General features: G+C 37.8%; 1 protein-coding gene across 12 annotated transcripts in view; it reads left to right on the forward strand.

Annotated features, from left to right (window-relative positions):
* Positions 1 to 13,085, forward strand: part of MAGI2 (membrane associated guanylate kinase, WW and PDZ domain containing 2) — a 709,198-nt gene that overhangs the window by 464,736 nt on the left and 231,377 nt on the right. For all 12 annotated transcript variants that reach the window (XM_068189600.1, XM_068189602.1, XM_068189601.1 and 9 more), the window contains 2 exons: positions 1,552 to 1,767; positions 8,704 to 8,917. In XM_068189600.1, the coding sequence (XP_068045701.1) occupies positions 1,552 to 1,767; positions 8,704 to 8,917 (430 nt within the window). The remainder of the gene's footprint in view (positions 1 to 1,551; positions 1,768 to 8,703; positions 8,918 to 13,085) is intronic.

A 13,085-nucleotide genomic window follows, 5' to 3' on the forward strand; every position in this document is an offset into this window, starting at 1 on the left:
CTTTGACTGCAAACAGATCTGGTCCTGACATGTTTTGGAGGCACAGTTCAGTGAGTGGATCAATGTAGATTTCCTTTTTCCCCCCTTAGACCCCAAATCCTGCTCCCCTACCTTAACTCCGGCAGCCAAAGATCTCCCACAGTTCACCCCTATAGAGCCACATCTCATTGCCCTGCTAGGGCTTTTGGTTAAACCTGCTGCCATCTCACAAATTCCTAAAATAATCTGCAGTGGGTCAAAGTTTCGTTCAGACATCCCTAAGTTCAGAGTGGCCATGAGTGTCATTTAACACAGTACATTTTTACTGAATATTACAATTACAGAAACATATATTCATATTTTGCTAAACTGCTGTGAAAAATTCATTGAGTGTTCAGTAGTTGCAAAGCTGTCCAGTTACTTAACTCTGTTGAAGGGGTCATGTGGCTGAACATTGTAAATCCTTGGAAACACACAGAAACACAAGTGCCAGTAATAATTTTTACTCTGCCTGCAAAATGTATTTTATGATGGTTTACTGTTCATGTATGACATATGCATTTATTTTTGTCATGCCTATGTGTGTGATTACAATAATACTGTCATATTGTCATAATATTGTCGTACTATTTATGTTTCTTTCTAGAAAGCATGTGCTTTTTAAAATATTATTAATTATGCTACTGATCTCTTGACCATATTTTTTATGAAAAATTTGTCGTATCGGCAAGACACTAATTTTGAGATCAGATGTGCTAGAAATGCAAACATACAGATATCGATAGATAAGAATGGGACCGTGGTCCATCTAATGTAATAAACCTTCTGACAGAAAGTAGATGACTCAGAGGACGTCGCCAGAAATTTCAAAAGACACAAATAGAGGGTAATCTGTCAGCCACCTTAACTCTTCTCAGAATTCCTTAGTACTTTGAGATAATGCTAAGCCCTAAAGCATAAGGTTTCAACCTTATTTTCAAAGGGTTTTTTTGAAAATATATTAGCATTAACTATGACAAATTTTGAAATCATGAATAGCAAAAATTTGACAAATATGGAAAAATAAGATAGTGAAAGTGAATCATTGGATGAATACTTGCTTTCTAAGCAGGTGAGATAATTTGAGGGAGTGAAAATTACATAACATAATAAATAATCAATATTATCATCATAATTTTGATCCTTAAGAAACTCTTGTTTTGTGGGATAAATGTTGCAAAACTAATTTGTCCTAAGTAATGATTTGAAATGAGAGAGCAGCTCCTGTATGCTACTAGTTGGTCAGGTATTTGGATGAGAAGAATGTAAACCTAACCTGTTATAGTTTCAGAAATTGTAATAAGATACATGTTTGTGAGCATGATTGGATCACTTGTGATACCACAAAGAAAACTAATTACCATTTCAGGAAAGGTAAACATTCAATTTCGCAGAAAACATTTTGAACTATTCTTTACTTTAGCTGATGAACCAGATCCTAACACACACATCCATTAATCTAAGACAAAAGAAGCAGCAGCAGCCTGTGTATTTCTGCAATCTTAGGTGTTATTCTATTTCTTTTCTTTCCAGACAACTATTACGGCACTCCAAAGCCTCCAGCAGAACCAGCTCCGTTGCTGTTAAATGTGACAGACCAGATCCTCCCAGGTGCCACTCCCGGGGCTGAAGGCAAACGTAAAAGGAATAAGTCTGTGAGCAATATGGAGAAGACAGGCATTGAACCACCAGAGGAAGAAGAGGAAGAAAGACCTGTGGTCAATGGAAATGACGTGACAGTAACACCAGGTCTGTTCTTCCTTCTTACTTTGCAGTGAGTTTCTGTTATTCAGAGTCCTCAGTTACCTCCTTCTGCAGGGAGAATATGCATGTTCAGGTAAGGATGTTCTTGCAAGAGGGAAAGGCAGGAATCCTGAATATTAGGATTTCTCTGAAGCCTAAAATAATTCCTTTACCTCTGTTTTGGGGAGTCATCTCACTTGCCTCAGTTATTGTAAAGATTTCTGTTTCTGAACTAGTCTCTTTGAACCCTCTTGATAGACCAAAGGGAAAAAAACCTTCTTTCTGAGCATGGATTGTGACCTGGTTTAGATTTTTATGTTAGGAAATCATTCACAAGTGCCTGTTCCTCTCCATTGACTATAGAGGGAGTCTAGAGAACTGTAATTTGTTCAGATAAATAGTCTCTGTGTTTTGGGTCTTCTTGTTCTCAAATGGTGACGCTCACAAGATTGTTCAACACTTTATGGAATAAAATTTTGTAAATTGTCAAGAAAACTTAGCAATATAATGGAAAACTAAAGTCACCATATTAACAAAGGTGTGGCAGTGCTATTAAAACTTACCTGGCAATACTATCTGGAGGACACTTTTCAGGAACGTTTCAGAGTCTGCATAAAGCTGATAAGGGTTTCAGATGTCAAGTCCTAAGAGACAATTGTTGTTTTACTTCTTGGATCACAGTGTTCAGAAGAAAAAATTGGGTTCTGGGTACTGACTGGTATCTTGAGTGAAAGCACTCCAGCCTATTCTGAAGCAGGTAATCAATTTCCCCCTCTGTCTCTCAGTAAGACAATATTTTACAGAACTTAAGAATTCTTATCCTGAAATAGAATTTAAGAAATGATTTTATTGTTATCCATATAGAAAATTAAAGAATTCAGATTTTTATATCTCTGAGAAATATTGCTGTGAATCCTTTCTGGTAAACTTAGAAAATCAAATTGTTGAAGTTAGAAGTCTAGTGACAGTCACGCAGATGAGAAGATAAATTTTGCAAGTTCTCTAAATGTATATGTTACTGTGAAACAAAAAAAATCTAATCTACCTAATCTTCTATGCTCTGTAGAAGGGTTTTCATATTTCAGTCTATATATACCCTTTTAATTCCTGCTTCATTACAAAGTATACTGAATTTGATATCTTCCCATCCAGGATGATTTTGCCACATGCTTTTCTTTAGCCGTTGCCTAACATTACATATAAGGGAAAATTCCTGTGCAGAATCCATCCCCATACCAGGGGTGTCCAGGAGCAGTGGAGTGAGAGTGGATCTGGTTCTTCGCCTTGGCTCTCCAAAGGGCTGCAGTATTGCTCCCTTGCCACTGCCACCACATGCTGCACAAGCCTTGCTCATCCCTTCCACACAAGATTGCATCTGTTGGCATTGCTCTGGCGCCCTTCCTACACAGCTAAGCAGGAAAGGATGGAGCCCAGAGATCCTAGCATCAGCACTGCTGCTGTTGCCAGGATACTTCCACAGTGAAAGAGGCAAAGGCAGGATTTGGTCTCAGATGTGTATTGTAGAAATCGTTAGGAAGATCATTCTTTGTAGTTATTCGAAATGTGCCACATAAGAGACCATTGCGGAAGAACAATTTTCAGGACAATATGTTTCAGCTCCAAGTGGATCAAGAGGCAATATTTACCTGTATTTTTCCTTGAATTCTATGCCTATAATATGCTTCTCCCGGGCAAATTCTGTGTGAACAATGACTAGGCAGCGCACAAGAAGCCAGCGCTGGCATGTGCTGTGTAATAAAATGAAATACACGAGCATGGGTGTAAGACAGCCCATCCTCTCTTCCCCCTCCTCTCCCTGCCAAAGTAAATCCTATTGGTGTGGCCAGCAGAACAAGCAGTGCCTGTGTTGGCTCTCATGGTGTTATAAGCAGTGTTTTGTTGTTCAGTTACACTGATTGAGGACTTTGGGGATTGTAGCAAAGCAGCTCTGTACATACATGCTGTGTTGCCTTTGTTGGGCAGTGTGGCTCCCACAGACCCCGTTACCGCAGTCATTTTCTCTGTGAGCTGACAGAGGCTTAGTCACCTCTAAAATGTCAGTGCATTCACAGTTTGTGTCTTTAAACAATCAGGAAAACCAGAATATTTTAATTAATTTATTTATTTTTAAACTCCTAGTGGAGAGAGCATTTTAGTTTTTATAAAGAGTCAGCAAAGGTAGGTTATTGCCAATTCCTTTAGAAAGTGTGTTCTATTTTAAATACTTCACTTCCAGGAGGAGGCTTTTATTAATTATAAGGCTCCTGGGACATCTGAAACATTGATTCATTTTTTATAGATGCTCAGCAATTTAATGGCTTATTAACTGCATATCCGAGCCTGTCAAGTCAAGTACCTCTCTAACACATAGGACCACGAGGTTGAAATAGTAACAGATCTAAGATGATTCTGAAGAAAAGAAACCCATCCTCATCAGACCAATTAAGTGATATCTGTTGTTACAGAGATCTTTGTGCCTTTGGTCTGAATTTTCAGGCAACTTTTTAGTGTCGGCATAATCAAGTTGGCAAGGGTTGAGCTTTAGGAATTTTTCATTAATACCTTCCATATGCCTTGCTTCATGTCCATCAGATTTCCCTGAGACAGTTATATATAGACAAAGTCATCATAATTGTCTGCCCAATATGTTTATTCTTTCTCATTTGTGTCACCTGTCCTCAGACCAGAAGCCACCAGGAATCCTTCTCAGTGCTTCTGTATGGGGCTTTTGGCCATTTTAGGATGGAGCACTTTCAGCCCTTCATCCTGGATCAAGTTCTCTCAGGACAAAATAGTATGATTTGGGAGATAGGATTTATCTCATCCAGCTTTAGTAAATTATATGCCTAAATTTCTTTTTTGTTGGAGCTATTTGTCTCTGCTCTGTTGATATAAAATAAGAAGAAAAAATAAATTTTGAAGTGTAAGAGAGCATAGCTGTTTTAGATACACATTTTAGGGGATCACCTCCACAATTTAGAATGATTAATTCAGCCTACAGATACAGAAGAGCTTAAATGACTACATTTAAATTAAGTACTTTACTATTTGCCAAGAAACATATGAGAGACTTAATCTGTAGATTAACTGTTAAAATGGGCTGGTCTAGACTTAGTATTGGGTTTCTAACACTTAGTGCAATTGTCCACATTACTGGGTGAAATATATTGCAGCTGAGAAGACTGAAAAATAATTAATCAAAATTAATGATTTTTTGCAAAACTAATGCTTTGACCAAAGAGGTAAAAAGAGTCTTGATCAAATAGTAAGCAGAAACTTGTCAGACATTCAGCAGTTTTTACTGCTGTCACTGTTAATGTCTGCAGTGGATTGAGTCAGTCTCCTTTACAACCAGCGTCAGTATTTGACACTGTGTTGGTCATGTCACATTTGCTTTCCACTGCTGACTGATGAAGTTTATCATCCAAACTCCAGAAGAATCACTTTAACATTGAAAGCATGCTTATGTATGTGCATTATTCTGACAGTACTTGAGTAATGATAAGTTGCACCCAGAGAATGATGTTCTGTCAGGCTCAAATTAATTGAGGCATAAGATATGACATAAAGTTTCAAAATTATCATTCCAGGCCTTAGGAATGAACAAAAGACCAGAGTCCCAGTGTCATCAATCACCATGCAAGTTGCACTAGACACGGGCAATATGTCGAGTTTATTGTTTTATTATTACACAGCAAAGACAGCCAGAGGCATGAAAACAACATACAAAGCTTCCAAAAACACACACATTTAAAACACACAAAAAATTTAAAAACACACAAAAGCTGGTATCCATTGATTTTTGTAGGTTCTTTAAACTCAACTTATCACAACTAAGTCACATCCTGTGACCCACAGAATACCCTGTGCTCTCCGTGACTCCTGCTTTCCTTGCCCAGGTCAGCTCCTGGGCGCCTGCTTCTCACTGTCAGGAGTCGCCAGGAGCAGTGCCTCCATAGAAAAGCACTAAGACCTGAAATGGCTCCAGCTCTGTGGGAAAGGGAGAAACTCCAAGGCTGCAAAGTTATAGCTTTACAAGAAAATACATACACACGTATTAGCAAACATGAGTTTAACTACTCTTGTATCCAACAGTTCTTTTAAAAGGATGGACTCTTTCCTGTAGAGAATTTAAGAAATTAGCCATTAGATACAGTAAGGGTATAAAGATATGAAATATTTTTATTCAGAACTGCTAAAACCACCCTATAAATAACTATTTAATTTTTTTCTTTGCCAATATTACTTGGGTCGTATTAGTTGGTTCTTTTGGATGAATACATTAAGTTTTTTTTTTAATTCTCTGCATGAATAATCTGCAGCATTAAAATAAAGAAATAAAGTGACAAGGTCCTCTTACATGTTTAGGTGGCAAGTTTCATGAATTAGACTGTAAATAATAGAAACAATTTTCACTTATTTTTTTTCTGTCATCACTATGGCTGGGATTTGTTTATATAGTTATTGAAAATCACGAATCTGACCCCTTCAGACCTGTTGAAAATAAGATCTTGAGCAAGAACACATATTAGAGATATGGTGAAATCCCAGGACACAGCAGTGTCACCACATCTGTGCTCTGTCAGACACATTGGCTGATCAATAGTCATTGTGTGTAATGCATCTCTGGCCCAAATGAATTTGTTCTACTCTGCTCATATCTGTCATGTGACCTTTGTCTTATATTCAGTTTAATCTCTATATCTTCCTTCCTGTGGTAGAGATGCGGTCAAGGCTGCAGCCAGCCTCAGGAATACAACTCACAGATCTGTTAATGATGCCTGAAGTAGATGAGGACTTTTGCTTTGCAGAGATAAGAACAAAACACCCCAAAAATTACTCAGCAATTATTACATTGTCCCATTCTCAGGGGAAGTGGGGACCCTACATCATCTCTGCTTTGAAGGAAGCTTTTACATATCTGAAAATGCTAAAGACAGATTCATGTTTCCAAACAGCATAAAATGATTGCAATTCCACATAGTTCAAGCATGAGTTAAGATTTAGCAACATGAGCTGCATGTGGATATAGAGCTGTAGACGATTACCCTTTCCAAGGTTGAATCTGGTTTTGTTTTTCATCCTATTCTGAAGGGTTGATATGTCAGTGTCAAAAGCATAATAGCTGTATATACCATTTATCCTGAAGAAGCAGCAGCTTTTACTATGTCATGTAAAGAAAAAAAATTTCTTCCTGAAAAGTCTTGACAAATATTTATGACCTCTGAAGAGTGAACATGAAGGTGGTTTGATTCTTCCTTCCAATCCTAGGAATTAAAAAGAGAAAGATGTGCAGTTACATGGGTCTTCCTCCTCCTTTTTTTTACAAAAAGACAAAATGGCCTAATTGAGCAAATCATTTCAGATGAAACTTAGGTACTCAGAAATTAAGAATATAAAACTATCTAAAAACCAAAATCATATATACTTTGCTGAACCACGGGTTGTGTTTGTCCTTTCCAAGTTTCTTTTCCCCATGAAGTCTGGAAGGTGTTGCCATTATTGGCCGTGAGTCTGCTTACGTGGTACTCTGGGTACCCTAGGTTCCATTTCATCCAGCTCTGCCAGCTGAGAGCAGCTGGGTCATCTAAGTTTCACCTGACCTGTTCTCTGCCCTCTCCCCCTTCTTTAGCCCTATTGCTGATATTAATTATGTTAGTCATTTAATCACAGGTGATTTTTTGGTAGTAGTATTGGCTGAGGCAAAAAGAGCACTAATTGCCGTGGGGTTTTTATGCATCATAAACTATTAGCTTTCCTTCTTTCCCACGTAGTAGATAGAATCTGCTTTTGGTAGTAGTATTATTATTATATTGCACTCTACAGAAAGTTTTCTTGTTAGCCCTAATGTCCTGACCCTATCCCACTTTCTTGACTGACTATTTTCCAATTAGATGCCCATGTTATTTTTCTGTGTTCATCCTTAACAATTTAATCTGTTTTTCACCTTTTGTATAATTCTGTCTCAAGTAGCAGCTCATTGCAAATTCATGACTTAATTAAAATTATCTTTGATTATACTTACTATTTTTCTTTTTCACTAGAAATTTATACTTACATTCTGAGCATTGCTTATTCAATCTTTACTAGTTCTCTTAAACTTTGTATCTCTTACCACTGCTTGCCATAATAGCACACTTATTGATTCTGAGGGTTAATTAAAATCTAGGCCTTTATAAACAGCTTTTTTTAAATTTTTTGTTGCTCTTCTTTCTTGCTGTTGTAAGCATCACTAATTAGAACATTTCACCCAAGCTGTCTTCCACCTTCCTACATGTTTCACACAGGTATCTGTCTAGTTCCTTGCTCTGGGTGCACTTCTAGATCATTTAATAAATTGTCATCTTCTTGAACTTTCCTGTAGACTACAGTGTTGACATGGTGAAGCATTTGGTATTGGCTGTGGGAAACTAAGCTTCCTACAGGTCGTATCAACAATGAAATCACAACCACTTTCTATATGGTTAATATATTGCTGTGAGTTGATGGATGTCATTGGTTTATTTGATATATGGACACGCATAAAGCAATTAATGCACATACATTTTTACATGAAAACGATCTGTAGTCTGTAGTGAAACAGTGGGGCAGTTGTTTTAGGTGTATATTTATGAGTATAGTTTGAAAAGTTAAGACATGAGACAGTAGAGATGCTGGATATGAAGCTGCCTTCTGCTCAGAGCTTACTGCCAGTCTGGAAGGACTCCTGGGACAGAATGAGCAAGAACTCTTTATTAGTCTCTTGTTTCTGTTTGGTTTTATTCCTTTATTTTCTTTTATTGTGTTCCAAAGAAAATGCATCATCAGAGGAACTTTTGTGTAAACCAAACAGAATTTTTCTCTTTATTTCAAGACTTGCAGTTCACAGAGACTTACACACAGTAAATTCTTCGCCATTAACTTGAATATCCAATATCCACTGTAATTTTTCTTCTCTTGTAGAATCAAGTGAACATGAAGAGAAGAGTACAGCTGCCTCGGGTGAGGCATCTACCACCCAGCCTTGTCCTGCACCAGGATATGGTCAGCCTGAGGAAGCAAAGGAGGATATGGATGTAACAAAACAGACTAAACCTGAAGAGAATGATGACTTGGGCCCGCTGCCTGACAACTGGGAAATGGCTTATACAGAAAAGGGGGAAGTCTACTTTATTGAGTAAGTCTTATTTCTTCTATTTTTAATAGCTATATTGTATTTAACTGGGTGGGAAAAGGGTTTGTGTGGTGAAGCGGAGCATTGTACTCCTCCTCATTAAAACAGCAGGAATGTTCTGGCTGTCAGGGCTCCTGAGGGCTGGTGGCAATGCCTGCATTAGTGATTTAGATGGAAGCCTGCTGTGTTTTAAGATAGGTAACTGGTCTGCTTCCTTTGATGGTAGGAATTAAAGCTTTTGTTTCTTCTGTTAAAAGCAAGACCTTTCTGCTCTTCTGGTGCTTTCTGCTGGGAACATAACACAATCACTAGTTTTGTCCTTCCTTATGTGGACAGAGGTGGAGAGTGTGAAGCTTTTTTCCAGTGAAAGGAAAAGAAAATGAATGGACTAAACACTAGCTAATGAACAGTAGAGGGAGACCATGCTGTATATAGAAATAGTAAAATACTTAAGTGGACTATGAGGAGAATTAGTTATGTGTAGAAACTTTTCCTTGTTGGTAGACTATAGATAGCTGTTACTAATTAGTAAACTCATTGAAGTAATGGATATGAAAGTTCTTTATGCTCTATGTGCTCAAATTAAGATGTTCAAGAGCTTTCACAGGAGGGCTACGAGAATGGTGAAGGGTCTGGAGGGGAAGCCTTACGAGGTGCAGCTGAGGCCATTGGTTTGTTCAGCGTAGGGAAGAGGACACTGGGGGAAGAACACATTGCAGTCTGCAGCTTCCTCATAAGGGGAAGAAGAGTGGTAGACACTAATTTCAGTGACAGGATTCAAGGAAATGGCCTGAGTCAGAGACATTTAGACTGGATACCAGGAAAAGGTTTTTCACCACAGAGGGTGACTGGGCACTGGAACAGGCTCCCCAGGAAAGTGCTCACATCACCTGGCCTGACAGAATTAAAAGGATTTGGACAATGCTCTTGAGCACATGGTGTGATTGGAGTGTCCTGCACAGGGCCAGGAGTTGGACTTGATGGTCTTGATGGATCCCTTCCAACTCAGTACATTCTATGATTATCATTATGAGGATAAAAACACAGCAAGTTTCTGAGTTGGTATAACATTGTGGTCCTGAAAAGAAAAAAGAAAATTGAAAACCCAACATTTTCCTTAATAGAACTCTACTATGGAGGTAGAAGGAGCCTTTATGTTTGCTTTAAGGAACTGCCTCAGTTTGGAGCATTATCTGTTATTCTGGTTATTAGTAGGTTAAAATAACATTTGGTGGTGTCAATTATGCTTTAAATCCTGTATTTAATTTAAAATGTTGTGACTATCACATGAAGTGTAAACAAATGTTAAGAATAAAGTTTGTGCATGTGACTTTTTAATGAAGACTGGCATGACCAACTATATCTTCGGGCATATACAAGGCTGAAAATAGCACTAACTATTAAAACATAAGTGTGTTTGCTGAAAAGGGCAAAAATATGCTTATTCTAGAAAAAGAATAATTATAATAACTTTGTCCAAGCAAGCAGAGAAGAGCTAGGATGACCTCAGGGCTAGTGGAAACCCTTGTTTCCTTCTTACTTTACTCCCAAATTTCATTTTTTCACACATATTGAATGATCTGACAGAAAGCAGACTGAATTATATGGCACTTTTATTTTACTTGTAACAAAAACCTGTGGTACATTTGGGGGACAGGGGAAGGGATGATGGGTAAATTACTAACACACCAAACTGTGAGAGTAGTAAATACCGCAGGAGGTAATTTAATTGGAAATAAATATATCTTTTGTAACAAATACAGTAAATGCAAATAGCCCTGATGCTCTACAGAGCAGCCATTGCACTTCTAAAATTCCTTTAATGTTACAGCTTGCTTCCTTTCCTTGAAATGCTCTGGTTTACACTGCAGTTCTGACAATGCTCATCATTCACTTCCACTAAATGAATGTTATGTAAAGCAAAGAAATCAATCAGAGGTGCAGACTGGATAGAAGGACTGTTGTAAGGGCTTCTTGCTTTTGGGATTATATTCATGAACAATGTATTTGCAAAAAAGTGCAATTACATGTTTGTAAAAATACTAGATTATTTACTAGAATCCTAGCAAAAGGGACAACTCTCTGATCATTTGAGTTTTCACATTGCACAGCCCTTGCAGGGTTAATTAGGAATGTAATGCTGTGGGGATGCTGTTAAATTGCCTCTTTGTTTACAAGTCACTTTGGTTAATGGCATGAAGAGACTCCATTTGCTTTCACAAAAAAACGGAAAGATAAAAAGACAACAAAAACCTATTTGTCTAACAACATCTCCCTGAACAGTAGTAAAGATTGTACTAGATTATTAAATAATAGATGAAAAACAAACATTTTTAAAGTGTACATCACAAAGAGTGGGGGAAAAAAGCCACACTAGGCAGCATCTTTTATTGCTTTATTTGAGGCTCATATGAATTGTGCCTTTAAACGCTAAAGCCTTCCAGCAGCAAACGATCTCAAGTTCCAGGTTGTCAGAGGTATACCCAAAGGTCTTAGATTTCATGACAGCATTTTCTTTCATTCATTCACCTCAAACTAACCTCTAAAATTCAGATGTGATCTCACTTATCAAAACTGCTATCAGAATAGTGTGGCAGATTTACAGTGAGAGAGGAAGTGACTTCATAAGGGAAAGATAATTGTCTATAGACAGGATTATTTATTTGTTAATCCTTAATGGTTCAGTTAACTTTTTGTAAAGCACAGTGGAAGGAGCTTCCTCTGCCTCAAGGACTACAAAGACAAAAAAAATATCATCTACCAGATTCACTGAATGATTCAGAGGATGGTTGTATTTTAGAGCATGTCTTGGTCTGTTTCTTTCTTTCATTCCCTTTTTGACATAGGTGCATGACCTTATGTTTACCTATTTTAGCATTCACAGACAGAACATGAGCATCTCTTCTTGCAACATAATACTTACCAGTGTTTTTCAGGAAGAGCTACTTAAGTACATTTCTTGGGCTGTTTCCAGCCTCCCTTACATATGAATCTGAATTTTCAAATACAGGCACACACTACACAAATAGGACTCCATCTCTTACATTTGGTTTCAATCAGAACATATGCTAATGAGAACATGCAATAATTAACAGACTGTATATAAATTGGAATGCCATCAAAAAATGTTCCAGTTTTGCTCCTTCTTTCATGCTTTAAATATGGCTGATAAGAGTGGCATATTTTGGCATACTTAAAGAAATCATAGTCATCACTGATTTTTAGCTTTTCCCTCTCCCAGGGCTAAGGAAAGGCTGTGATTCCCCATAGCCTCCAGACCTTGCCTTGCCAACAACTCTCAAACCACATACTAGGGACCCAAATTTGTGTTGTCCCCACAAAGTCAGCAGATCTGGTTGTTAGATTCCAAGCAATCAGTGTTTGCTCTGTTGGTCCAGTGCAATGCTGAAGCAAATAAGAAAGGACCAGGATTCTAGGTGCACGTGCTATCATGTGCAGTCAGCCTGAAATGTGGCCCTCACCCAACTATCCAGCTCCGACCATTATTACATCATAGACTGTCATGTACAGTTGGCTACCCAATTTAACACTCTTTTATAAAAGGCAGAATTGGTTTTCTCTCTCTCCAGCCTTCTCTTCACACATAGGCAGCAGAACTCTGAAAGAGCTGCAGGGACAGTAGGAGATGAAACCTAAAGCTATTTGACTCTATACTGTTCTAAAGCATCTATGGTTTCCTTTGCTTATGCTACATTAATTGTTTTCTTAGTGGAGAAAATGTAGAATAAATCCAAACCACAATAGAACATCTTTAAAGGATTTTTTTTTTTACCTGTGTTGATGAATTTTAGGAGAATGTGGCCACACAAGGTTTAACAAACCACTTTCCAGTACATCTTGCAGACATTTGGTCTCTTACTACTTCAACACCTGCTTCTTAAAACAGCAGAGTCAGTATTGCTTTTTGGACCTGTTGCAATATCTTTTCTAGTTGGTAATTTTTTTTTTCTTTATGGAAGTATCATAAAAGACTGAAAAACACCTACAAAATAGTCCTTTGCCAAGGACTCTCCTTTTCACTGTAAAAAACAGCCATTAAGTTTTTCAATACAGCTGGTGCAATTTCAGGTGATATCAGAAGAGTACAGCTACCAGAATATTGCTATGGACTTCACTGGGATCAGTTTTTCTTCATAGTAGTTTTTAAGGC

Source organism: Anomalospiza imberbis, chromosome 5 (assembly GCF_031753505.1).
Source record: "Anomalospiza imberbis isolate Cuckoo-Finch-1a 21T00152 chromosome 5, ASM3175350v1, whole genome shotgun sequence".
NCBI lineage: Eukaryota > Metazoa > Chordata > Aves > Passeriformes > Viduidae > Anomalospiza > Anomalospiza imberbis.